This window comes from Exophiala oligosperma (assembly GCF_000835515.1).
Source record: "Exophiala oligosperma strain CBS 72588 unplaced genomic scaffold supercont1.7, whole genome shotgun sequence".
Lineage (NCBI taxonomy): Eukaryota > Fungi > Ascomycota > Eurotiomycetes > Chaetothyriales > Herpotrichiellaceae > Exophiala > Exophiala oligosperma.
The window spans coordinates 1,469,743-1,495,374 of NW_015622824.1; the positions used below are offsets into that span (position 1 = coordinate 1,469,743).

Consider the following 25,632-nt stretch of genomic DNA (forward strand, 5'->3'; position numbering starts at 1 on the left):
TGACTTTTAATAAAGGTCCTTTATGTATTACTATACTGTGGAGTATATATTCCGAGTCCCCCGAATATGACACACTGCATGTGATATTAATGCAGTTCCCGATCTCCTGATCCCCTGGATGATTCGGAATTTCAACCAACTTTTCAGTGCCCACCACATCAAGCCTTCTGCGTCAAATCACATAGCATATCGAGCATGTAAACGAAACAAAAAACCAAACCTGAACACCGCGCTGTATGTATATATCGCCAAAAACATATTCCACCAAGCCTCACATATCATGGAGCTCATACTCCTCACCGTCAACTTTTCGTTGTCAAGCTGGAACACCTTCTTTTGAGATCAAAAGGAAACTCATCATGTTGGGCAAACATTGAACTATCATGAAGGCCTGCCATGCACTTCCGCCGTGCTACCTTCGTATTCTGGGTTGTAGTGAATATGATCACTTGCGCGGTGTTGCTGAACAAACCCCATAGTCGATGGCCGGTCATTCTGAATGTCTGCACCATGTGCAGCTCCTAGTGCCGAGCCAGAATTGCGCAATTGGCTAATATAGGACTGACGGGCAGGCACATTTTCCTCGCCGTCACGCGCTAAACTTGACGTAGTTGACTCTGCCCCAGTCGACCATCGCTTGTTCTGAGCTGCCGGTGACTGTGTACTCGAGAAAGGTATACGACTCGCGCTCAGATTGTAACCATAGCCTTTGTGATCAGGGAACTTCGTTGGGGGGAAAGGTGGTTGTGGAGCCCTCACCCTCGATCCAGTGTCTGAACCAGATTGTCTTCGCGAACTCTTCCTCGGGATAGCAGGGACAGCTGGGACGTCCGGGACTTCTGTAGGTAGAGGCCTTTTTCTAGATTTCTTTGAAGCTTCGGAACCGATTCGACTGGGTAGCTCGATGCCGCCCACCGATTCCACCAGAGGCAACGAGGGGGGCTGTGCAGGCACATGAGGAATTGACTCAATATCGTCGTCGGACTCGACAACTGAGTCGTCATCGTAGACGCTATGCCGCTGCAGAACGGGAGATGCTATTCTTGAACCTGTTGGATCCGGTCGACCTTCGTCGATATTAGGTTGCTCGTCACGGTATGGTTCGACATGTTGAGCTTCAGGCTCAGGCGTCGGAGGGAAAAGACCCGGTGGAGGAGCACGAGCACTCCTAACAACCTCAAAGCCTTTTGTTTTCTCCTTGGTTTTGCCACCTAGTAGTCCCTTGAACCAGCCTCTAGCTGTCGAGACTGGACCCGTTGGATCGGCTGGACCAGTTTTTAGTTTTCTTGTCCCACTAGATAATGCTGCACCACGGACGCCGTAATAAAAGTCCACTTCTCGCACAGCATAGTCGGTCTTGGCCCGATGGGGGTCAACATTAACATCCTCAAAGGCTTCGTCATCCTGTCGTAGGGGAGTAGAGGCACCTTCTCCAGCTTCTTCGTCTAGCGCTCGGTCGTCCAGATTTACACTCTTAGAACCTTCACCCCCCAGGGACGCAATCGGAAGCCCGTTGCTTCCGGCAAGAGGGTCAATGGTATTTCGGCGTGGAGGTCGGTAATAAGGATCTTTCGTCTCAGATTTGTGATGGAGACCGACTATTCCGCCCAGCGACGCAGAACCACTCAATCGGTTTGTCAGGCGTCTTGAAGTTTTGCTCGTACGATCTGGCGTGGTTGTACCCATTGCCTGGGCATCGATGTTAGAGCTCAATCTGTGCGCACTCCGGCCACTATCTAACAAAGCTCCCGAGGCGGCCGAGACGCTACGAGAGCGTGTCTTCGCTTCCTGAAGTTGTTTCTGCTCAGGGTCCATGGCATTGAGCATGGCGGCATTTGAAGCCATGCTATGACGAGAATTCGCGTCGCGGCGTGGGAGTCGCCTAGACAATTGTCGCATTCCAAAGACCTTGGTCAATCCTCCCCGAGTGGCGCCACCAGTATCTTGATCGCGTCCACCGGCCCCTGCAAGCCTGGCAACCACCTCGATCAGGGTCTGAACCGCGTTGAGAAAGAAGCCGAAGACAAGGGTGCAGGCATGAATAATCAAGATAGCGTATCCCATCCACCCTCGTGTGGAGGCTTCGACACCGAGAGACGGCACGAATGCAATCGACAGTAGTATGGTGATGAGTCGGATGGCCGAAAAGCAGGTGTGATAGATGTTCATCGATGTTGCAGACGGAAATGGTCGAAAAAGGTTGATCGTCAGAATGAGAATTACCTCAGAGATTGCCAAAAGTACAACCTGGGCCACGCCTGAAGGCTGTACAGCTCCAATAGCAATACCCCGTAAAAAGTTGATCATGAGGGGAATCATAGCGAAAGTGGCAGCATCATCACAGTAAGTATTATATAACGGACCATAGGCAAGAACTGTTAAGAGATCGTCGAACAGAAACGAACGTGGTCTTGTCCGAGTGAAGAGCAGCATAAGCCGCACTGAGAACAGGATCACCACGACCAACGAAACAGCCGCAAGTGCGACGGAATATGAGGGTCCTCGAGCGGCGATCAAGAGCTGATAGAAGGAAAGCGAGATCCAGGGCAGAATGAAGTAGTTGAAGGTGATTCGCACCACATTTCCGATGGTGAAAGGTCCGTTCTTGGAGCGAAAATCTTCGGCAGGTTCGTTTGCAATTTGCCGATATATCCAGCGAGCAGCAAAGCCGAGTTGTGTCAAAAGCGTGGCACCTGCAACGATCACAACCAGCCAGACAATCATGGCGGCCCAGATGTCTCTGTCCGAAGTCATGCCGACTAATTGGCTCATTTGGTCCAGACCATATTTAGTGCCTGGCCTATATTGGTAGATGCCGTCAACCAGAGGCTGGGTCCCATTGCCTCCAGAGACAAAGCTTTCGTTGAACATCAAGGACGACCAACTGACTCGACTCACAGCAGGCTGATAGAAGCCCGGGTAATTAAGACTCAAGCTTCCGGTCAAGACCACGAATTGGATATACTGTAAGCAATCACCGAAACCCGGGGTAACGAGGCGAAGCAAATCCTCATCACGGCCAAAATTGCTGCTCCAGTTGAATAGATCAGCCGACCCCCAGGGACTGAAGACGGAAGCGGCAATTGTTGCAATGCCAACGACAATCAGGACCGCAAGAGGTAGATACCTCAGTAAGCCATTGAGGTATCCTCCTAGATCTGGCGTGACCGTGGCAGTTACACAGCCGTAGTATTGCCCGCTAGCATCGCCTGATTGTACTTGTATAGTCGCTTCTAAAGAGGTGAAAGCGTAACTTGAACCCATGTCATGTGCGACGGAAAACGCAGGGAGTCGAGTGAGTTCAGTAGAATTGGCGTAGAAGGCTGGAGCTAGCGGGCAGTCGTCTTGCGTGACGGCCGTGCAAAACCTTCTGGGCTCGTCGTTCCATGGGGTATAGCTGAGAAGATTAAACCGAGTGAAGAGTGTCGTATACTTGTTGTTGGACTCGCTGACGTCTGGGATCTTGCCAAAGGTATCGTTCGGGTTCTTCCATGACGGATCGTCCGGCGCAGGATAAGGCTGATCTGTGGCCTTTCCGGTAACATTCCCATACACGGTCACATTGAGGTGGTGTCGGCCTGAAGTTGTATTGAAAACCGCCGATACATTGAGCGGGTCGAACTGCAGAAGTCGAGGTTGTGAATTTATGATATTCTTATCCAGACAATTGTGAAATTCGACATAGGCAGCTTCGACCACGCTTATCCAGAGGAGCAAGAACAGCGGGACGGTGAGTGAATTACTCGACATCCTCAACCAAGACCACCGACTTGGTCGATGTGTACTTCCTCCAGCTGATCCTGTCGGGTGTTGAGAGGGTTCATGCTGACCATTGAACGCCATTGAAGAGAACTGTAAATGGTCCTTGCTTTCGCCGCCTATTATGGTGGGCTTAATGATACGACATTTTTCTGGCTTCCACTAAAGATGTTCTGGAGAAGGTCGGTACTCCCGTTTCTTCCTCCAACACGTAACTCGAGCAAATAACTAAGCGTGAACGATACCGACGTCCCAAGTGACTCCGAAAGAAGGCCGTTCTAATGGAAAAAGAGGGCAACGAGCAAGGATGAGTCGAGGGGACAAAATGTCTCGGAGGGTTTGTGGTATTTTCCGGGAAGAGAATTGATAGTCGGCGGATCTGCGGAAGTCGTTCGTCAAAGGAGTTTGAGTAGCAGAATACAGGGTTTGCCCTTGGAGGAAGAAATGTACGAGATGAACAAACTGAGCGAATGACGAAAAAGGATGAAATAGTGTACAGTTCAAGAAGTCAAAGTAGAACAGAAGAGTGTGTCGAGGCGCAGCGCAGGAAAGACTTTTGAGACATACAGTTGGCGAAGAGGCGAGAGGCGAGTACAGCAAGGTTTTCCTGGTTTCCAGCCAACAAGCGTCATAACCGATTTGCTGGGGAGGATCAGGCTTGGGATGCGATGCGAAGGCGGGCGGGAAGCAGCTTAGGGCTCGTTCTGGCCTACCCAAGGCTCCTCCGGGCTGGACTGTTCAAGCACAAGCATCGAGTCCAATGATGCGGGCGCCCACTTACCCGGCAACATCCAGCTTTTGGGTCCTACTAGGCCTGAAAGCCACCCGCTAAAGGGGACTCATCGCTGCTACAATCCCATGTCGGCTGTACAGTATACTCGTACTTGTACGGAGTACGGAGTACCTACCTAGCCTAAGGGCAATTGCACTAAGTACCTCCCGGCTTCGTATCCAGTCAAACACCATCCTTTGGTCCTCCATCCAATATTTTACATGGTCACACAGTAAGGTCAATTGAACCCTTGAGAAATCGACCAGTCCATAACATCCACTAGGTCTGGCGATCTCCCACAATTGGAAGGGCAGTTTGTGCCAGCACAGATGGTTCACGATCCATCGTGCTAAGGTGGCGCGGGTGTGCTCCGTATACTATTTCTGGTTCACCTGTTATTTAGTTCTCGTTTGCAGCTTGCGACTCAAACCGTTACAGACATGGTAGTAGAAATCCATCGTCCTTCCTCTCGTACTCCGTACGCGGTAAGCGAAGAGTGCCAACCACCCATATGATTGTGCGACACCAATTCTAGCACGTGCCTCCAGGGTTGCCCTTTGATTCACGCTTGACTCCGTACAGTATCCATGTGCTGTTTCCTCGATCCGACCCTCAGTGGTACGCCGTCCAAGTACGAGACCATCTGGCACCTACATGAGCATGCCAGCGTCGAGCAGAGTCCAGTACTCCGTATAATGTTTCGCTAATGCTGGTGGCCGCCGCAGCCTGTATTGCAATCGTTGTGACCCGTCCGAAAAGCGGTCTTGAGGCTCGCTGACCCAAATCCCTGGTAGAAACCAATCTATCAAGATGAAGAGCCTCAGCATCCGTACTCGTACTCGTACGTGGTCGTATACCAGACGGAGACCGGATGTCACTTTCCTGGTCGAAGGGGTCACGCGAGGAGAAGGTGGAAGATGTTCTGAAACTGCATGCTTGATTGGCGGCTGTGGTGAATGACATTGCCGTAACAGGACCGACACATTTGCAAATCACTTGTCTTGTGATTTCACCATCGCCCTTGAAAGCCTCGCCAGGTTGTGGCGACTCATTCCGTATTCTTTCAACGAAAGTTGATTTCTCGTCATTCTTAATGCTATGTAGTCGACTTTCTTCGGGTATCGAATCACCTCTGTCGTCCCTCGCGGGCCTGGTTGCCCATGTTCTGTCGAGGTTGTTATCGCAGTCTGTTTTGGCCGAACATCTGACTGTTGCGTTCTTATCTCCTGCTTCATCCCCTCGCGGATCACTGTTCTCCGGATCTGACTGTGGCTGAAGACAATGTCATCTTCGGACTCGGTCGTTTCTTCCAGCAGTGCGAGTATCGATCTTGACACCGCCACGCTTTCCGGACCTCCCTCTGGCAGCCATGGTAACAGCAATCATCAGAGACCAACGTCTTTCAATGCTTTGAATTACAGACCGCTACCTAACCCGCTCATCCGCTCAGGTTCAGGTCAAAGCAGCCAAATGTCGACTGCAGCACTCAGAGATCGTTCTCTACCGACTCCTCCGAACGAGCAGACTGCTGAAGAGCGCAGACGCAGCATAATAGCAATGGACCGCAAGAGAAGGCTCACAACAACTCTAGAGGATGGCAGAAGAAGGACCAATAGTGGCAGCTACTATGATCGAAGGACCACTCATGATGGGTACCGAATGGATGGTCCTTCAACCCCGATGCGGAACGACACAGTGGGCACAAGACCTGCACCAGAATTCATCGACTTGACAGAAACTACTCCTTCGCCATCACGTCCAACACCACTCCATCAGACGGACGAGGTGAGGATGAACAAGCCTTCTCCAGAGTCCTCGAGGCGGTACGTGGTGCCTCGTTGGCAGCCAGATTCCGAAGTCAGCGAATGTCCTATCTGCAAGCGTCCCTTCAGCTGGATGTTCCGCAGGCATCACTGTAGGAAATGTGGGAGAGTAGTATGCAACGACTGCTCCCCTCATCGCATAACCATTCCTCGACAGTTCATCGTTCATCCGCCGGAATCAGATGCTGTTCCATCGCCGGGGCAAGGGGTTAGAAGCCGACACGACCCGATAGATTTAACAGCAGACGGTCATGATGATGATCCCTTTGATGCTCGAGCCTCGCCTGACCCATACCTTGCACTTGACGGAGGCGAGAAAGTTCGACTTTGCAACCCTTGCGTGCCAGATCCTCAACCAGACCCATTCCCACACTACTCCCTTCTCGAAAACGAATCCGGTCGACGTGGACCACCCTGGAGTCACACGATCGGACATGCAAGAGGCTCTAGCCATCCGTCAGGTATAAGGACAGGACCAACCATACCAGCAAGAGTCAGTATTAGTGGAAAAGTCCTTCGAAGATCCTCAGCAAAGGCTAACCGTTTATTGCAGGACGATTCTCTTCGTCATCCCATGAGATATGACGGGTCCAGCGCTTTCCCAAATCGTGCGAGTTGGACTGGTCATCCCCATTCCCAGATTTCTCCTAGTCGGTACCGCCCTGTGTTATCTACGTCAGTAGGGGAACGGGCATTCTCTGTGCCGTCAAGAGTAAGTGATGTTAATCTGGTCCCATGTATCTTTCCTGACCTTTACAGGATTTCATTCCTTCAGAACGCCGGTCCAGCTACGGCAATACACAACCACTCTCCCGTCAGCCGCGAGATGAGTCGGCCACTGGTTTCAATCGCGGCCCTTATGCTCCACCACGCGCGCCTTACGAGACTACGGCCACTCGATTTCCTGTTACCCTGCAGAATATCGTTGACGGCCCGCCGCGACCTCGCATTGACGAGAGAGATATCTGTCCTATCTGTCGACGTGCACTTCCTCCGAGAGAGCCAGACGGCACGGAGAATGCGCGAGAAGCGCACATCATGTCTTGCATCATTGCAAGAGACCCATCAGCCCGATTTGAGGGCGCTGGCGGTCCCTCCCAGTCTCGAGTTCACATGCTCCCATTCATTGCGACTGAAAAGGACTGCGTCGGCTCGGATGGTAGTCCACAAGAGTGCTCGATATGTATGGTTGAATACGATGTCGGAGATGAATTGGCACGGCTGGAGTGCTTGTGCAAATTCCATAAAAGCTGCATTGTAGAATGGCTTGAGCGCAAAGCGGAGTGCCCAGTGCACAAACTTCTGTTATGAATCACGACATGACGATACGACGATTGAAGATTGATGGACTGCTTCTGGGACTGATTTCCATCTGATGGGCATTTGGAGTTTGGAAAGGTTGGGTCAGGTCGGAGGTGCTACGTGGACAGTTATACAAGGATTCCCCCTCTGTTGATGGTATAGCTTCTCTACCTGATGTTATATGATGTTGACTCCTACTCATATCCGTACAACAACGTCATCTTCTCTCTACCTCGTGCTCTCGATCCACCACCAGCAATAGAAGAATGGAAGGATCACGCGAAAAGCCAGTCAGATTGTGCAGACACCTGATGTTCTATTATTAAATTTCGTAGTCAGAGTGGCTGGGTTCAGGCTCAATGGTTTTTGGCCTCGAAAGCCACGCAATGTCCCTGGAAGCCCCCCTGACATGGATGAAGGGTTGTCCTCTAAGTGATGTATAGAATATGTCATATTCTACATACTAGGTCAGGATGACCGTCTCCTGGCTCAATAACAACTAAACACTCGTGGGCTGTTGAACTAGGAACAGATGACAGCAGGGGCCAAATTACTGTTCGCGGTGCCTCGCCAAGAGCCCATCATCCGTCATCCTCAAGTCGGCCTTGAATTCGAGTGATTCACCCATTCGACGAGTTGTATGGATTGAAGTCTTCCTGGACAATGTTGAAATCTCGTATCTTGATGTTCGGAGAGTCAACATGCAGAGAACAACTTCCTGAACGCGACAATGGTGTCTTCAAGTCGTCGCGGTAATTGAAAAGGGAGATCAGAAGTCGGCGCTCCGGCCAACCCAACGGCGTCACAAACCACCGCCCTCCCGATCATCAACCTCGACCATCCCACCGCGTCGTGGCCACTGAAGCCATGGCGAATATCGAGCCATACAACCATATTGATCCTCAATTGCGAGCCTCTTCGTTGAGTAGTCCTCCGAATCCCCGCGATCCTCAGCATTTCCCAACCGGCGCCCCTGCTGCCTATTCGCCTCTACAACCGTCGCCCAATCCGTCCTTCCAGAGCATTCAAACACCCAACTACTACCCTACAAACCCCCATGCACAGGAAAGCCCCGACGATGGGAGTCCGTCAGGTAATCCCGCCGATCCAAATGATCTCAAGAGACCACGGGCCTGCGAGGCTTGTCGACAGCTCAAAGTCAAATGCGAGCCGGACGACAACCATCCGGCAGGTTCGTGCAAAAGATGCGCCAAGGCCAATCGACAATGCATTGTTACTGCTCCGAGTAGGAAGAGACAGAAAAAGACAGACAGTCGCGTTGCCGAACTAGAAAGAAAAATCGACGCCCTGACTGCCACTTTGGCTGCACGGGGTAGCAGCGAAGGTGATGGCGCGGTAGACCCGACCGTATCCCACAGTCAGACTCAGCCAACAAGACCCCCCGCGTATGGAGAACAATGGCATGGTCCTCCTCCGCCGGTCACAAGTCTGTCGCCACAACAGAGTCAACAAGGCGTAAAACGAAAGATTGCTGATTATGACTATTTTGGAGGTGAACTACACAAATCAGTGTCACCCTCATTCAAGTCAAATGGCCCGGCCTCCCATTATCAACCTGTCATGCCCGAGCATGTCAGGCCCAAAGTCGACCCGGACGAATTGCCTCCAGTTGACCCAGTCGAACGCGGAATCCTGGATGCCAATACAGCTAGGAAGTGCTTTGAGAGATATATGGCAGAGATGTGCGAACATCTCCCACTCGTTGTATTCCCCCCTGGCACCAATGCGGACGATGTACGAAAAAACAAGCCCGTTCTATTTCTGGCGGTGCTTGCAGTGGCATCGAGCACCATCAGACCAGACGCACAACAGAAGTTGATCAGCGAAATCACCAGAGCTCTTGCAGACCGCGTCATATTTCGAGGCGAGAAATCTCTCGAACTGGTTCAGGCCATTCAAGTGACAACATGCTTCTACCAGCCACCCGAGAAATATGAAGAATTAAATTTTAATCAACTCATCCACATTGCCGCTGTAATGGCCATGGACCTTGGTATGGGAAAACGCGCGAAACGTGGTGGCCCAAATATGTGGCGACCGTATAATGAAAACAAGCGTCCACTTGCCGATCCGAATAGTGCTGAAACTCGACGGTGCTGGTTGGGCTGCTATTACATGTGTTCCAAGTGAGTTTTCTTTGAATGATCTCAGTCCTCGGCTAACTCCATACAGTTCTTCCATGTCGCTACGACGACCATTACTTGTTCGATGGAGTGCTTATGCGGACGAGAGTATCGAAATTCTGAATACTGCGTCAGATGCACTACCATCTGATAAGGCACTATGCCATCTAGTCCACACTCAGCATATGGCTGAAGACATCGGCATGGAGTTTTCTATGGACGACCCTCTGTCCCAGTTGACCTTGACTGATCAAAAGACTCAGTACCATCTCAAAAATTTCGAGCGGAGGTTGAAAGACTTGCACGCCACTGCTAACCCTGAATTGTTGAAGAAGCCGATTATACAGCACAGCGAGGGAATCATTAACCTCTACATGCATGAAATCGCCATGCATCACAACCATAACATTGATGACTTTAGGCCGCCGTTCAACGCCACCCCAATTGAAGGACCGCCTGATCCTGATAATGTTACACCCGCTCATATTGAGGCCCTGACGACATGTATTCATTCTGCGCATGCTGCCTTTGAAGCGTTTTTGAGCATGGACGTCAAGATGCTCCGAGCATTGCCCACGCTATTCTTCGTTCGATCATCGTATGCTGCTGTGGCCTTGATCAAACTGTATTCCGCCGTTTCCGCGAAAGGCTCCAAATTTGCCCTCATCTTCAAGACCAAAGATTTAAAGGTCGAATACTATCTGGAACGAATGATTGATATGCTTACCAAGACGTCAGAGGGTGGCATGAGCAGGGTAGCCCACAAGTTCAGTCTCATCTTCAACATGCTCAGGAGCTGGCACATGAAGCGTATGGAGCCGATCAACAGCGGGAGCAATCGTGTCTCGCGACAGCACACTCCTGCAGGTCGGACTAACAGCCAGCCCATATACAAAGCCGTACCTCCGCAGCAAAACCCTGCAAGTCTCGGATGGAATTCACAGAACCGGTCATCGATGGATCAGAATGCACAAGCTCATCAACAACCACGGAACGGCCTCCAGATGCTCTCGGATGCAGCTATGGGACCAGGACCTGTACCTCCCTCAGTCATAGCCCCGCCACAGCAATGGATGCCGCCGATGAATCAACCGCCGATGTTGCCCGGTGTGACCGAGATGGGTATGCACAACCAAGGCATGATACCGTATGGCATGCCCCAAGAACTCGGACCCATGGATTTCACCAATGACGAACTCATGGCGTTTGGGTTTGGTGATGAGTTCCTTGCCATGAACTTTGGGTTTGAGCAGGGAAATTGGATATGATTTTGAGTGGTGTTGTGGACAACATCACCGCGGCAGGGTCGTTTTGTATGAGATGAATTTCCTATGTTGTGTCATGGTGCTGTACATATCATTTTTTTCATGCGTGGATGATCTTTAACGGGGTTGACGGCCTCCCAGAGCTTACCGGACTAGTTGATTGATGAATTTCGTTGTGTATGGTTAATGGTTTGATACTTACATGTTACCGTATGAAGGATGGTTGATAGTATTTAAATATGCTGGACATTTGGACCGAATCATGAATTGTCCTCTGCCTTTGGCCCTCTTACCTCTGATGTTCTTTCTTTGGCCGATACTAATTCATGCCTCTCAATGCTATCGATACCGATGCCTCCCTTCCCGGTTGCTTACCTTGTCTCGGCTCGTCCTGGCTCACGGACCGAAGGACAACAGTTTAGTTCTCCTCGACGACCAAGACCCATATGAGAGCGAGAGGGAGAGCACAGCCGTCGGATAAGATACCATGACCCGTTAGCAATTGAGAGAGTATAAGCCGGACGGAGGTAACACTCGTGGTACGAAGGAAGACATGTGTGAGGTTTGCTGACAGACAGGAGTCCAGATTGAACGATTGTGGTGGGATTCGATCAGTTGGTCTTGGTGAGCCAAGCCACACGGTTCGGCAGTTGTGTTATTATTTGGTTACTCATTGATCAAGGGATTTGGTTCAATACTAGGTAGGGACCATAGCATCTTATTAGACGGAAAAGTATTCAAGGACGGTGCAGCGTTGGAACAGTACCAAGGAGCTAAGCCGGTCATTCACCGAATTGACCACCCATCACCACCACATCCCACCACCACATTCCACCATAACCATCCTCACCCGGAAAGTCTATGGTTACTGTAATGTGCCAAATTGTACGGAGTGAGAGAGAGAGATGAGGAGGAGTGGAAGTTGAATTTTCTCCGGGTAATTCGTTGACAGGAACAGAGTATACAGAGTATAGAGTATACAGAGTGCTAATGCTATACCTACAGTTCTGGCTGTAGGTAATATTTACCTACTCGTCAACGTCTCGTTGGTAAAATAGGTCAAAGTCAACGTTTGGTTGGGTAACCGGGATAAACCCAGCAAAGCAGGGCTGTCAACATTACTAGTCATATTGTAGTACTCTATATCCAAGGGTTTGTTGATGGCGGAGACCTGCCGTGGAACTCCATTATTTACCCCGTAATTCGGTTCTCCGTCCGTATTGTACGGGGGCAAATACTATACAAGTCGGTACTGGTATTATTCATTTCCTAGGTACCCACGGAGTACGGAGTACTAGTTATTCCATGGACTGTGCCACTTTTGCGGAGTGCTTGCCACCGTACGGAGTACATGGAGGGGAATCCAACTAAAAAAGCACCACTCTTTTCCGCCATACCTGAAAGACCAATACAATACACCGGTACGATTACTCCGGTAGGTATCTTTTTTTTCACTTTACGGAGTAGGGTAACAATACAGTGCAAGAAAGAATAAATGGCGGACGATGCTTAGGAACAAACCTAACCTCACTGGTTCTGGGGGGAGTCTAAAAGTTAGAGTCGAGTCCATACAGGGGTCCCCTCCCCTTCGGTACTCGAAACCTACACGTATCTTTTTATGCTGATCTAGAGCATTGGCGTCTTGGGTTGCACTACTCGCTTTTAAGGGTAGTTGATATACATATTTAAAAGAGTACCTACCCAGAGAACTCCGCCCGCTCCCCATGCCCTTTTTGTGAGAAGTAGTCAGTTGTTCACGTGGCGAGAAGAGGAAAAGAGGAAAAGAAGAACTTGTCTTCCTTTTTTTCGGTCCTTCCAGGGATATCCTTTTCTAGCTCTACTCCTCCTATCTTTTGCATTTGTCCTTGCTGCCCATCAAGAACAGGACCACAATAACGCCGGTATTGTTTTTGATCAAGATCAAACGAAACTCGAAAGCAACCATGGTGGCCGCCACAGTCTCGGCCAATCCACTCAAACTCGATGTGAGAAGTCATTGGAAGTGTATTGCTATTTGTTTCGTAGCGACCTTGTCGACGTTCCAATATGGTATGTTTTGTTTTGCTTTTTGTGAACGACTTGACCTTTTTGTCACCGGACGAATCATGTAGCTGACGATATGGTTCTGTACAGGCCTCGATTATGCTCTTGTTGGAGGATTCCTATCGTATGTTGAACCGTCACGGTCGTATGAGACGAACCAGAGTTAATACGGAGTCTTTTTTTCTCTAGAATGCCTGGATTTCTCGAAGTGTTTGGGTACTATGATGAAGAGCTGAAGAAGTGGAACATTGACGTACGTGTTTTGTCCTCCCTTTCTCACATCCATCCGAAATATGCATCCCTACTTACACACACGTCTGGCAGTACACGGTCCAACAACTCATCTCTTCACTCATGACCATCGGTACATTCCTCTCGTCACTCCTCGTGGGACCCTTCAGTGCCAAATTCGGTCGACGACATGGCCTCTGGGCGGCCGCGATCCTAAACTACGTTGCGACGGCGATACAACTCGGCACCACCAGCAAGGCGGCGCTCTACGTCTCCAGATTGATCCTGGGTATATCCGTGGGCTGGTTCCTGACGTTCGCCCAACTCTACGTCCACGAAGCGGCCCCTGCCCACCTTCGAGGTGTCACTTTTGCCGTGTACCAGGTCATGCTATCGATCGGATCCATCGTCGGGGCGTGTGTCGATTACGGTACCCATACCATGACGAGCAGACGAGCGTACCAGATCCCCTTGGCCATCTTCTTCGTGGCGCCTACTTTGCAGAGTGTGCTCTTGTTCTTCTTCGCCCCCGAAAGCCCTCGATGGTTGTTCACCCAGCGCAAGGACGCCGAGGCTGAAAAGGCGCTTCGACGCATGCGCAACGCTCACATCGACGAGCTAGAGTTCCAGGCCGAACTCAATGAGATCCGGCAGTCGACCTTGGCACAATTGGAACAAAACAAGAAGGGTGCCTTCTTGGAGATGTGGCGTGGGACCAACCTCCGAAGGACCCTACTGAGTATTGCTGTCGTGTGCTTCCACTCGGCAAACGGGTGAGTGTTACCTCTTTTCTATTCCTCCCCCTCGACTCACTTTTGTACATTCCTTTCTCCCTCTTCCCTCCGTTTCCCCTTTGCCCTCCCCTTGCTAACAGCGTCGTCTAGCTCGTCTTGGGTGAATATCTATACGACGTACTTCTTACAGATAGCTGGCGTCAAGCAGCCGTTCTCATATTCCGTCCTTGTAACGTGCACAGGCTTGATTGGGGTGTTGGTGAGCTTTTTCTTCGTGAGACTGATTGACCGGCGGACGGTGATGCTTGTGGGGATCACCGCATGCGCCATCTGTCAGTTAATACCAGCAATCGCTTGGACAAAGAGTCCAGGCAGTGAATCGACTGGCAGGGTCGTCGTCGCTTTCATCGCTCTGTTTACATTTTTCTACGTCGCCTACGGTGAGTGTTTCCTTTCCTTCGGCTTCCACAACCAAGTAATCAGGCTGACCACCCCTGAATCTAGCTCCGTACGCATGGCTCCTCGGAGGAGAATACGTCAATAACCAGCTCCGTGCCTTTACTTTTGGCCTGGCAACGGCCATGAACTTCCTGGGCAACTGGGCAGGCACATTCAGCGCTCCTTACTTCATCAATCCTGCCAAGTTCGGCTGGGGGCCCAAGTACGGGTATATCTGGTTCGCATCGAACATTGTCTGTGTCATCTTTACTTGGTTCTTCTTGCCAGAAACCAAAGATCGGACCCTCGAAGAGATTCACGAAATGTTCGAGGCCAGACTACCTGCCAGGAAATTCAAGGGTTACGTGTGTGTTGGTGTAGAGGGCTACGCCGCCGAAGCAATGGGAGATGATCTTGCAGAAAGGAAGGGCATGCACGTCCAGGCGGCACACGTTGAGATGAGTGATACTACGGCTGCACCTGATAAGAGGGTGTGAGGGAAGCAAGTAAGGATTATTTAGGAGGCTGGCTGTGGATGGCTCTGAAGAGATCGATGTAGTGGTATAGCAGTATACGTGATGCAGACCATTCAGATTGACATTTGTGACATTTTGCATACACACAGTACATGTATTCCCGAGACATGGTACGCCGGTATCGTAATCACCCAGCAACTCTCCGACCATCCAAAACGACGTCCGAGAGGGGCCTACAGCCTTGCATCTACACCGGCTGGCGTCAGCATCGATGGACGACTTTGGGATATCCAAATCATAATTCCGTGGAATTTATTTTACCCCTTTGACAGCTGGGATCCATATTGTAGGGAGTCAAAATAACTGCCGTAGTCTGAAAAATAAAAGTCTGCCCTTGTCTGTGCTCGTCAATCTCGAGGTTTGAGTTTCGTTTGTACCCATTCCTTTCGCCTAATCTGCTCCATCACTAGACATGCTGAAGCCGATACGGCATGGATGGGTATAGCTTCTTGGACAATCTTTGGTCATCTCCAATCTTCCCCAAGTTATTTACTAGAGTACTGTAAAGATACTCGACGAAGATGGTCGTCAAGAAGTGTAACCAAGGAAAGGAGTCAACGAGTACCAATAATGGGTCAGGTTTACCCCTTAGGACAAGTATAGAATGTCGTACAGTTCGGCAGTTGTTTGTTCTCATTTGATTCGTTAGGGATCTGTCCCTCTGTCCCTCATTTTGAAAGGGAAAACTCCCTACGAATGGTAAAAAGAACATTTTTCTCCTCCGCGGAAGATCGGCACCGTTATGCTTTTTTTTTCCCATCTCGAGTCCTTGTTTGGTAACAGCTTCTCCGACTGCGATCATGTTCTTGTAAATATCTCCAACAGCTTGATACATTTTCTGCTATCAAGGCAGTTTGATCTTGATCTACCGAGGTTTGGAGAGAAATCAAGCCACAAATGCTTGGCCCGGAGTATTGCATCCCTTTTGATCGTTTCTTACCTTTTTGACTGACTCTTCTACCTTCGCTTTCGGTAACAGACATCTACTCAGACACTCCTTACCCAGACTTCGTGTTGTATCCAGGATATTCATCAAATCCATCTCGTAGTCTAGTCGCATAGCCAAGGAAAAAAAGACACATTGATGGTCCCGGACAATACCCATTCATGCATTTTGTATTGTTACTCAGTACATAGATTGATACTACTCGGTCCTTGAACATTTTCCAATCTGCTTTCTCGTTCAAATCCCATGCTATGGTAATGGCTATTACAGTATGTATGTACATACAGTATCGTCTGAGTGGCCCACAAACCTCTCCCTTGTTGGTCTCTCCGTGTTCGTTTCTCCTCAACTTCGGACAAGGAAACGCTTGGCCCCGTGGGGATCAACATCATCACCACCACCACCACCACCACTACCGTCACCACCCATGTCATATTTACTCGGTACTCGCTCTGTTGCTGCAGGTAGATACTCCCGTAAACACTCCGTAGACGCTCTACCGACTTTACCGACTTGCGGCTTACGAGACGAAAGATACCGTTTTGGAACCCACTGCCGTGCCCATGTCTTCCTCCTCCATTGTCACGTCCACTCTCCCCCTTCCCCACCACCTCCTCCTCTTGTCCTATGTTCTTTGCTGTACTCGTAGCTACTTACTGTTCATAAGCCTAAGCGACGAAATAGAAGAGCCCCACGAATGGTCCTCTTGCCTCGATCCATCGGCCGTCCTCTTCGTAGCCTTTAGCGTACAGGAAGTCAAGTAAAAAACAAAGTGGCACATGCCGTCAAAATAGCGCGTTTGTACTCGTTACATTCTCCTGTTCAAAATCCAGGTGCCGAACTTTGAGCTCAGGTTTCTTGTTCTAGTCCGAAAAAGACACAAACTGGCCAGAAAGTACAAGGGGCTGATTGTTTGAAAAAAAAAAGACTGTTCCATCTTGTCTTTTTTTTTCATATCCGTACTGTGTACTCGATACTTCAACTTCGTCAACTCACTACGGATCCATCTGCCTCTTGACGAAACTACAACAACCTTTCACAACTCTACAAACTTTTGCGACGGGAAGAAGAAAAAAAAATCAAACAAAATGGGCTCCATATCCCCCGTCAAACTACGACGCTCCCCGCTCAAGAACTCGGGGTCGATCGACCACCTCGAGTACGTCGACGTGACTCCCATCATCGGTCGCGAGTACCCGACGGCCAAACTCAAGGACATTCTCGACGCCCCCAACTCGGAGGATCAGATTCGCGACCTGGCCATCACCATCTGTGAACGCGGCGTCGTCTTCTTCCGGGCCCCTCAGGACGACTTGACCGTCGCCGAACAAAAGCACATCACGGACCTGTTGGGAAAACTGACCGGACGTCCCAAGGACCACGGGTTGCACGTCCACCCGTTGTACAATGACCCAAACAATATCCCCATGGCGGATGGCACCACCGATGAGAATATGTGAGCAACCACGTTTCATTTTTGTGTCGGTATCCGTGGCAATAACGACAACCGATTGTGTCCCCTTTTTTGTCTTCGCTGACCACTTTCGGTTACATTTCTAGATACGTGATCAATTCTGAAGCCATGAAAAAGATTTACGCAACCATGAAGGATCGACCAAATGCTCAATCGGAGCCCAGAGATCTCGGTCGAGAATGGCACAGTGATTGTATGTTTCCCCCCCTTCCCTCCCCCATCTCACCTCCTTTTTTTTCCCTTCTTTGCACACTCCTCCCCCCCCCTTTTTTTCCTTTGTCGATGTCGACAACATACTCACATCTCTGTGTCCTCGGATTATAGGTCTCTTTGAAGAATGTCCTGCCGACTTTAGCTTCCTCCGTATGCAAGATACACCACCTTCGGGAGGTGATACACTTTGGGTTTCTGGTTATGAATTGTATGTCTCTTTTTTTTTCTTCATCCCCCCGACACTGTCTCTCTACCTTGCCAACCATCCCTCCGTGTCTTTCCTCTCGCCTGACACTTCCCGACTCATCTGTGATCTGCCCAGATACGACCGCCTGTCGCCGCCCATGCAGGCCTTTTTCGAATCCCTCACGGCCACCTGCGCCCAACCCGTGTTCAAGTCCGCCACCGAGGCCGGGGGCTACGAGGTCATGACCCCCCGGGGCAGCCCCCTGAACACCGACCTCAACTTCAGCCCCGTCCACCCGGTCGTCCGGACCCACCCGGTCACGGGCTGGAAGTCGCTCTTCGCCGGCGTCGGCCTCCACGTCACCCGCATCAACGACGTCTACAACCACGAGGACCAGGTCATCCGGGACCACGTCATGAGGCTCATCACCCGGAACCACGACTGCGTCGCCCGCATGCACTGGACCAAGCAGGCCTGCGCCATCTGGAGCAACGCCTGCACCCTGCATGCCGCCACCGTACGTTGGGTCCCTCTGTCTTCTGTCTCAAAGCTTCCCTTCCCCCCTTTTACTCAGTTTCATGATCTCTGGCGAGCCCAGTGAAAACCTCCTTTTTGCCTCTCTTTTCCCCTTTCCTTTTCGTTTCTTGTTGGTCACGAGAGCTGACAAATTCATATGCAGCCCGATACTCATCTCGTCGACGGTGTCCGAACCGGCGTCCGCGCTTCGGGTGTAGGTGAGAAACCTTACCTTGACCCTGCTTCGACCGGGCGACGAGAAGCTCTGGGCCTGCCTAGGAATTGAAGATACACTCGAATCGTACAGGGACAATCGTGGCGGAGAGGAGAGACGTAGGGAAATGTTGACGCGGATTTGGTTTCGGGGTTGACGGGTTGTTGTTGTTTGGTACATTCGCCGCAGCGAGATTGGAAACCGAAAGATGACATTAGTATGAGTTCCGAGACCATCGTAAACACAAAATGACGGCAAAATCTAGCAGTGTCTACCATCATGTCAAACGTCAAGGCTAATTTCATAATCTTTTGTCGATTGTCATTTGCAATCGCTATCTAATTCGGAGTACTCGTAGAAACAAAAGCCCGTGGGCATCTTTGATCAATGATCAATGATCAATCTCTCTGTACTCCGAACAAACAAGCCCGTAGGCAATCCTGATGCCGTCAACGATCAACAAAGCCACACAGGCTACCCTAATCGATGTCCATCTCGTCATCCTCTGGACCACCAGCCTCTTCCCCTTCATCTTCATCTTCCTCTTCATCTTCCTCTCCATCCTCTCCATCGTCAACAATCTCCATCTTCTCGACCATGCCCGCCATGTCATCATCTTCCCCCTCCTCACCCTCTTCTGCCTCAGCCGCCGCTGCCGCATCGCGCTTGGCCTTGGCCTTGGCCTTCTTCAGCGCCTTCTTGCCCATTGTCGGAACACCAAGCTCCTTGACGGTCTTCAGGCACGCAACACATGTTCCATCGGTAACCAATGGAGAGACGGGATCCCTCAAGGGAAACCACTCGTCAGTCGGCGGCACCGCGGCAATACTGCGATAGTTGAAGGTTGCCTCATGTGCATAGGCAGGGTGCCATTCCCAGACGTTTCTGTTCTTGAAATCGTCGAGCGTCAACATGCTTGGGGGAGCTTGCCATTCCAAAACTTCTTCACCCATGCCAGCCGCCGTGAGAGTCTCCCTCATTGCCTTGAAGGCTGCCACCTGTTCAGGCGACAGGGGGGTCTTGTCTCGCGTCATATTCAATCTCATTTCCACCTTGAAGATTTCTCCTTGGTTCGAACCTTGAACAACACGCTCGTACCATCGGGTGTACACCTGCAAATCGTCCCATCCAACAATGATCCATCGACAATGTCGCAGGTGATGTTTCTGCACGGAGTTCTCTTGCAGGACAACCAACACCGGGTACAGGTTGCCAGTGTAGAGGCCAGGGCGGTCCTCTCTGTCGAGGTTGAAGAGTCCATGGCCCTTGGAGATGAGTAAGCATCATGTGTTTGATAGGATTCAAGGATCACTTACGCCAACGTCGGTCTTGCGACTGATTCTAAGGTAGAGATCGTGGAGCCTCGATGCCTTCGAAGCTGGAACCAAAAACGATTCGGACGCAACGGTGTCGTTGAAGAGGACTCGGACTTCAACGTACTTCTTGACTTTTCTAGCCACTTCTTCAGCCATGGGAGCTGCCATTTCCACGATGGGAACAGGAGATTTGTGGCGGGAGAGTGTCGAGACAAGAGAAGATACTGGAGGCAGTTGTGATGCAAGAGACGTCTTTCAAAGAAATGACTTGATGAAGACGAGCTTCAAGAGGGACGCGCTGATGGAAAGAGAAGAGGATGGACTGGTGAGAAAATATTTCGAGGAGAATGAGAGAATGTGTGAGTGTTTTCACTGAGACTTCACCTTTGGCGGTCAACAGAGATTTCGAGAAATATTTCAATCACTGCCAGCCTCGTTCACTGCATCTGCCACGCGGCCCCGCGTCCACACGTACCAGAGCAATTCACCGCTGGCCCTGTTTCCCTGTTTCATCACTTGATATATTAAACACCGCAAATTAATACTCAAATTCAGATGCATGAGAGGCCCAGTGGTAGCGCATGTAACCTGTCTTCTAGTCGATGTAGCCCGGGCCGATGATGGTCCATATTTAATGCTATGCATAGCTCAGATGAGGCAGGACTTCGCTACCACACGACTCTCTCATGACTCTCCTACTGGCCTGGCCAACCAGTAAGGAGGTATCAGCTGGTTCAATCCCAGTATAGGTGACTCCTGAATCACCTACCTTCATGGTTCCATTTTCTCAAACGGATTCTTCCATTTCAGAGTGGTCGCCGGTTCGAATCCGGCCTTTCCTTTTTGTTCTTCTTTTATTTTTGCAGTTTCTCAATGGTGGTGAGTGAATCACTTACACGTGATGCGTAGATTGCGATCACTGCGTACTGCGTGCCGCCAGGACGTTCACTCGATGCTGCTTTGGCGGTGACAATATAGTGCTAGCAGCCTCTCAGAAACTCACCAAGTAGGCCATCTCGAGATGATGGTGGAACAGTCAAGGTACTTCATTCGTACCTGTAAAGACTTGTGCCGTGCACTCTCGAGCTGCGGTAATGGTCAAGTCTGGGACACGTTTCTGGCAGTTCCTGTTATTGGCATACCAGGCCGGTCCTCGGGGCGGTGGACCGGCGAAATATTTCTCTGTGCATACGGACTCACCATGTCTTGCATGATATTCAACCTCCATTTCCGACGAATGCTGATGTTGTTCCTGGTGATGATCAACAACGAGGACGTGAAGATTGTTTTCGATTGAAAAGTCGTTCTTGCATTAAATTCTGCCGGTGATTACATAAGCCTTGGCAGCATACATGTACAAACATACTCCGTACACATGGTCCAGATTGCTCCGAGGTGGCCTTGGTAGGTGGCTAGACATCTAGGCATGGCCAAGTCTTCACTGGAGGCCCCGAATGAAGCGAGGAGGACCATGGTATACAAGAAGCAGCGTAGGTCGCCAGGATTCGTGGGCCAAATTCTTGCATCATCTGTCCAACTTCTCCTCCCCAGCGACACGGGCACATAGCAGCGTATCCTCTCTATCTCGCCATCATCCCTCCATCGACCACAATACTCGTACCGGTGACATAGTCAGAGGCCGGACATGCAAGGAACAATGTCGCCCCCCTCAAATCCATCGGCGCCCCCCACCGTCCAGATGGTGTTCTGTCGATGACGTGCCGTTCCATCTCTGGATACTGCTTGACCAGAGTTTCCGACAGGGGCGTCTTGATATACCCAGGACATATACAGTTCACCTGCCCGATCAAGTCAGTGACTTGGTACTTTGTCATCTTGGAGTTTATGCTCAGGAAAAAAAAGGATGCTCACCTGAATACCATGGACCGCCCATTCATTGCTAAATGCCTTGGTCATTTGCAGGACACCGCCTTTGGTCGAAGCATATGCAGAGACATTTGTCATTGCCACAAATGAAGTCAAGGATGCAATGTTGATGATCTTGCCGGGCCGTCCTAGCTTGATCAACTGCATGCCGAATTCCTGAGCAGCCACATATACTGCTTTGAGATTGACCGCGAAAATCTTTCAAGTCTTAGTCCTCGACGCTTCTGATATGAGAAATTCGGGTACCGACCAGATCGATCTTCTCGTCCGTCATTTCCTCGATAGCTCCTCTGCGGTTCAATCCCGCACAGTTCAGAAGTATATCAGGGACGATACCTGCATCCCAGATTTGCTTGAAGGTGTTTCGCAGGTTCTGCGAGTTGCTAACATCACATTCGAAGCTGACAATCTTGCGACCAACACCTCGAATGAGCTCTTCCAGCTTGGGTTGGGCAGGGTCATTGGGTGGGTATATTGACACGATATCAGCCCCGGACTCTGCCATGGCTAGACACATCTCTGATCCCAACCCTCCCGTCCCTGTTCATTGAATCAGGCTTTCTGTTTTAATCCACTAGAAGCTGGTGTGCACGACATACCGCCGGTGGCGATGACCGTCTTTCCCTCGAGGGAGAAGAGCTGTGAAGTCGGTATACGTGTTGGTGCTGAGGAAGCCATGTTTGAGGTCGATATGGAGACAAAGACGAAGTTGGACTCATCATCAGCCTGGCCTTCACAAGGCGTTGACTTTCTTTGGATAGAGTACCAACTCTCACTGCGTCCGAGGCCCGAGGGTTTGTTTCCCCAATCTTTTTCATGCGGAGAATTATCAAGAGTTCGGAGTTCGGATGTTCCCTCCGCGAAATGGTCGAGCCGCACAAGAAACATATAGGCAATCCACAAAATTACCAAGATATTGCAACATCATTCGGAGACTCCGGTTGGCAACAATCATGGACTTTTAGACCTTCGTGGATCTCCTTTTGCATAGTTTTTCGAGACGCTCGTTTGGGACTCGGACTCGGGAGACTTCTTCACACAAGCAGGGTCCGAGCCTTGTGGGCGTTCTCTCCTCGGGAGAGTAAGATTGACGCGATCAGGTCTCATGCCAGCATTATCCAGCCAGTTGCAGGCTTCCTCCCAGAAAATCCGACAGCCCTCGCCTTGAGGGCCTACGAATGGTAGGAAGAGCCCTGATATCTTCAACACTTCAGGCCAATTGCCCTTTGCCGTCGGAATTGTGCTTCCTCGCAGTTGTTCCGCAAACCACCATCTAAGAGGCCGGCCACGAGCAGTGACTCCTCCTAGTATAGTAGCCCAAAGCATCATATCAGGACTGGTTCGCCAATAGTCTAGCCGATCGCACTCATCGATGAGCAGCATCAATTTCCGAGAGGCGCAATCGTGGAATGGCAGAAGGGCCGGCATGAGGACGAGCGATTCGATGAGATAAACCGACAATGCGAGTCGACAGAGCATGTACGACTGGTCCGTGCTCGTTTCTAGTGAGAGGGCTCGGTGTTGCAGTACTCGACGCGCCAACACAAGATCCCCCAGTTCGACCGCTCCTCCACGTCCTTGCAGACACACAGAGTAATTGAAGAGGAGGTTACGGGTGCTTTTGACGAGGCGCAAGATTGACAAACCGTGACGTTTTGTGCAGAGGAAGTGAAACCCATCATCGCGCTGGGTGTTTGATTTATCCACGAGGAGGCGACGAAGAATTTGGTGTGGTGGAGGAAAGATAGGAAAGCTGGGTTTTCTCAGCGTTGAGAAGCTTTCAATCAGATCAATTCTAGTCATGTCAATAGATGTCATGTCGACCTGTCGGGGACAACATACATGAAAATCATTGCTGCTATTGACGGTATGGCAACGTTTTGAGGCCCACCTTTGAGCTTGGTCAGCTCAATCAGCGCATGAAAATGCTCCGGTACCCAGGGTTTGCTAAAGTAGAATTCGTTATCTCGGTAGTGTTCGAGAGTGGTCAACGCCTGCCTGTTGCTATAATCGGGCTCTCCGTTGATCGCCAGTATGGCTATGGCGAGTAGTAACTCGTCCGGCGGGGGTCCTTTCAGGGACTGGATCGATGTGCGCAATAGCGTCAGGGTTTCGTGGTAAGACTGAGTTCGAACCCGGTCAACCATGGTGCCAGGAGGACCGAGGAAAGACCTATAACATGAGCCAGCATAGATGATTGCTTGGAGTAGGTAAGGTGCGCCGATTGCGATCTTGACACTGGTCGCCTTCCACTTGTCGACAACCATGTTTTCGGCGGAGGTTGCATACGCGGGCCACTGGTGAGTGATGGCTGCTGCTTGTTAAACCCTGAGCTTTCAACCAGAAGGGGTGGGGGGGGTTGGGCCATTTGGATACCTACCGAATTGCAGCATCGATTGCGCACAGGCGGATATGCCAGTGATACAGCAGGCGTTGAAGGGTTCAATCTTTTCCGCAGCTGGAGAGGTCGGGATTACCGCCTTGTTTTGCTTCTTCTTGTTTGAGCGCCTCGACACCGCATGCTTTGTCCGCGGCCTAGCCGCAACGGTCTCCCGAGCGGGCCGCCTAGTTGGAGTGTGTGAAGCATCGGCCTGAATTCTTCGATTTCTGTGACTTGCCAAGGCTGTATGTTGATGTCTGTTGAAGAGTTGCTTGTTTCTTTCTTCTTCCGGCTGAGTACCTGGCTTCCAGATAAGGAAGGTGATATTGCTATCGGTTCTTGGAGGTGCCATGTTTTGCAAAAATCATTGTTGTTGAGAGAAGAACAGGAAACGACAATCTTGAGTGTGCGCGAGAGACCGAAAGGGATGTCTTCATGATAAAGAGTACAAGTCTGGTTTAGCCACCCCGTACTGGGGGTACAGTACCTGGTCAACCCCCCAAGAGTGATTCTGGTGGCTCCTTGAAACACTTCCAAGTACCGTTCTGGCCCTCCTTCGTTCCTCTAATCCTTGCCCTCAATTTTTCTATTTTTTTGGATGTAGCCTCACCGGTCCTGGTATCCGTACCCGAATGAGTAAAAGGGTTAAAAGGAGATAATCAGTCGGTGGCTTGCAAGGATCCCCTGCCTTTGGGAATAGCGAATTGGATGCTGGTTGTGAGACGCTTTCCTGGCGCTTTCAGCACTTGATGCCCCAAAGTGAAGAGGAATGGTGTCGGTTCGGATCTGGAGCTTGCATTTTGTTTATGTTTTTTGCTCTTTTATTGATCTGGCAGTGAGTAGTCGGTATTGCGACCCTACTCTCTGACGGTTTTCTCCTTGCGTCAGATTCCAGCCATCCTTTCTCCTTTGGTTGGTGTCGATCCCTGACCGAGCGATGATCAGGTACAGATGCAGTTCTTGGTGATGTCGGATTTCCGCTCATACTTGTACTCCATGATCCCCCTCCCTGTCCCCGAAATGCTTGTTTTCTTCACTTTGTTACGGAGTAGAAATGACACACTTTACCTTGGCATTGCGGGCGACTTGACTTGGTTGGGAAAAGGGATCAGGAGAGGTGTGTAACGCCGAAAAGAGGGGTAGTTGAGCCATTGCTTGATGGGAATATTAAATCATGGTCTATGATAAACTGCTACAGAGTTGTAGGACACAAAAGGGTGATGACGACCTCAGGAAGGGTGGTGGGAATCAATATGCATCTATAAGAATCATCAAGGTAGCCAGCGCTGTCAATTAAGGTCAATTAGGCACTGGTACTCCGTGTTAACTGGCCTATTTGATTATTAGATGCTTCCTTAGGTACCTCAAGGTGCTCCGTACTTCGGTCCATTACGTAGATCATCCCGCTTAAGAAGTGGTGATGTTAAGCCTAAGCCTTGCCTAAGCCTTTGC

General features: G+C 50.4%; 6 protein-coding genes across 6 annotated transcripts; 2 read left to right on the forward strand and 4 right to left on the reverse strand.

Annotated features, from left to right (window-relative positions):
- PV06_07808 (uncharacterized protein) lies at positions 1–4,318 on the reverse strand. Its single transcript, XM_016409089.1, has one exon. The coding sequence runs from the start codon at positions 3,841–3,843 to the stop codon at positions 382–384; it is 3,462 nt and encodes a 1,153-aa protein (XP_016260843.1). The 5' UTR covers positions 3,844–4,318; the 3' UTR covers positions 1–381.
- Positions 4,319–5,541: 1,223 nt separating this feature from the next.
- Positions 5,542–7,958, forward strand: PV06_07809 (uncharacterized protein). The gene is made up of 3 exons (XM_016409090.1): positions 5,542–6,847; positions 6,908–7,066; positions 7,114–7,958. The coding sequence occupies exons 1-3, from the start codon at positions 5,813–5,815 to the stop codon at positions 7,663–7,665; spliced, it is 1,746 nt and encodes a 581-aa protein (XP_016260844.1). The 5' UTR covers positions 5,542–5,812; the 3' UTR covers positions 7,666–7,958.
- A 267-nt stretch (positions 7,959–8,225) lies between these two features.
- PV06_07810 (uncharacterized protein) lies at positions 8,226–11,372 on the forward strand. The gene is made up of 2 exons (XM_016409091.1): positions 8,226–9,803; positions 9,850–11,372. The coding sequence occupies exons 1-2, from the start codon at positions 8,524–8,526 to the stop codon at positions 11,066–11,068; spliced, it is 2,499 nt and encodes an 832-aa protein (XP_016260845.1). The 5' UTR covers positions 8,226–8,523; the 3' UTR covers positions 11,069–11,372.
- Positions 11,373–19,076: 7,704 nt separating this feature from the next.
- Positions 19,077–20,081, reverse strand: PV06_07811 (uncharacterized protein; the record flags this gene model as incomplete). Its single annotated transcript, XM_016409092.1, has 2 exons — positions 19,077–19,862; positions 19,914–20,081. The coding sequence occupies 2 exons, from the start codon at positions 20,079–20,081 to the stop codon at positions 19,077–19,079; spliced, it is 954 nt and encodes a 317-aa protein (XP_016260846.1).
- A 1,281-nt stretch (positions 20,082–21,362) lies between these two features.
- On the reverse strand, positions 21,363–22,478 carry PV06_07812 (uncharacterized protein; the record flags this gene model as incomplete). Its single annotated transcript, XM_016409093.1, has 4 exons — positions 21,363–21,712; positions 21,786–21,998; positions 22,051–22,340; positions 22,400–22,478. The coding sequence occupies 4 exons, from the start codon at positions 22,476–22,478 to the stop codon at positions 21,494–21,496; spliced, it is 801 nt and encodes a 266-aa protein (XP_016260847.1). The 3' UTR covers positions 21,363–21,493.
- Positions 22,479–22,751: 273 nt separating this feature from the next.
- PV06_07813 (uncharacterized protein) lies at positions 22,752–24,773 on the reverse strand (the record flags this gene model as incomplete). The annotated part of the gene is made up of 3 exons (XM_016409094.1): positions 24,181–24,773; positions 23,643–24,111; positions 22,752–23,595 (listed from the first exon to the last, which is right to left on the reverse strand). Exons 1-3 carry the CDS (start codon positions 24,530–24,532, stop codon positions 22,752–22,754), a joined length of 1,665 nt encoding a protein of 554 aa, XP_016260848.1. The 5' UTR covers positions 24,533–24,773.
- Positions 24,774–25,632: the final 859 nt, after the last annotated feature.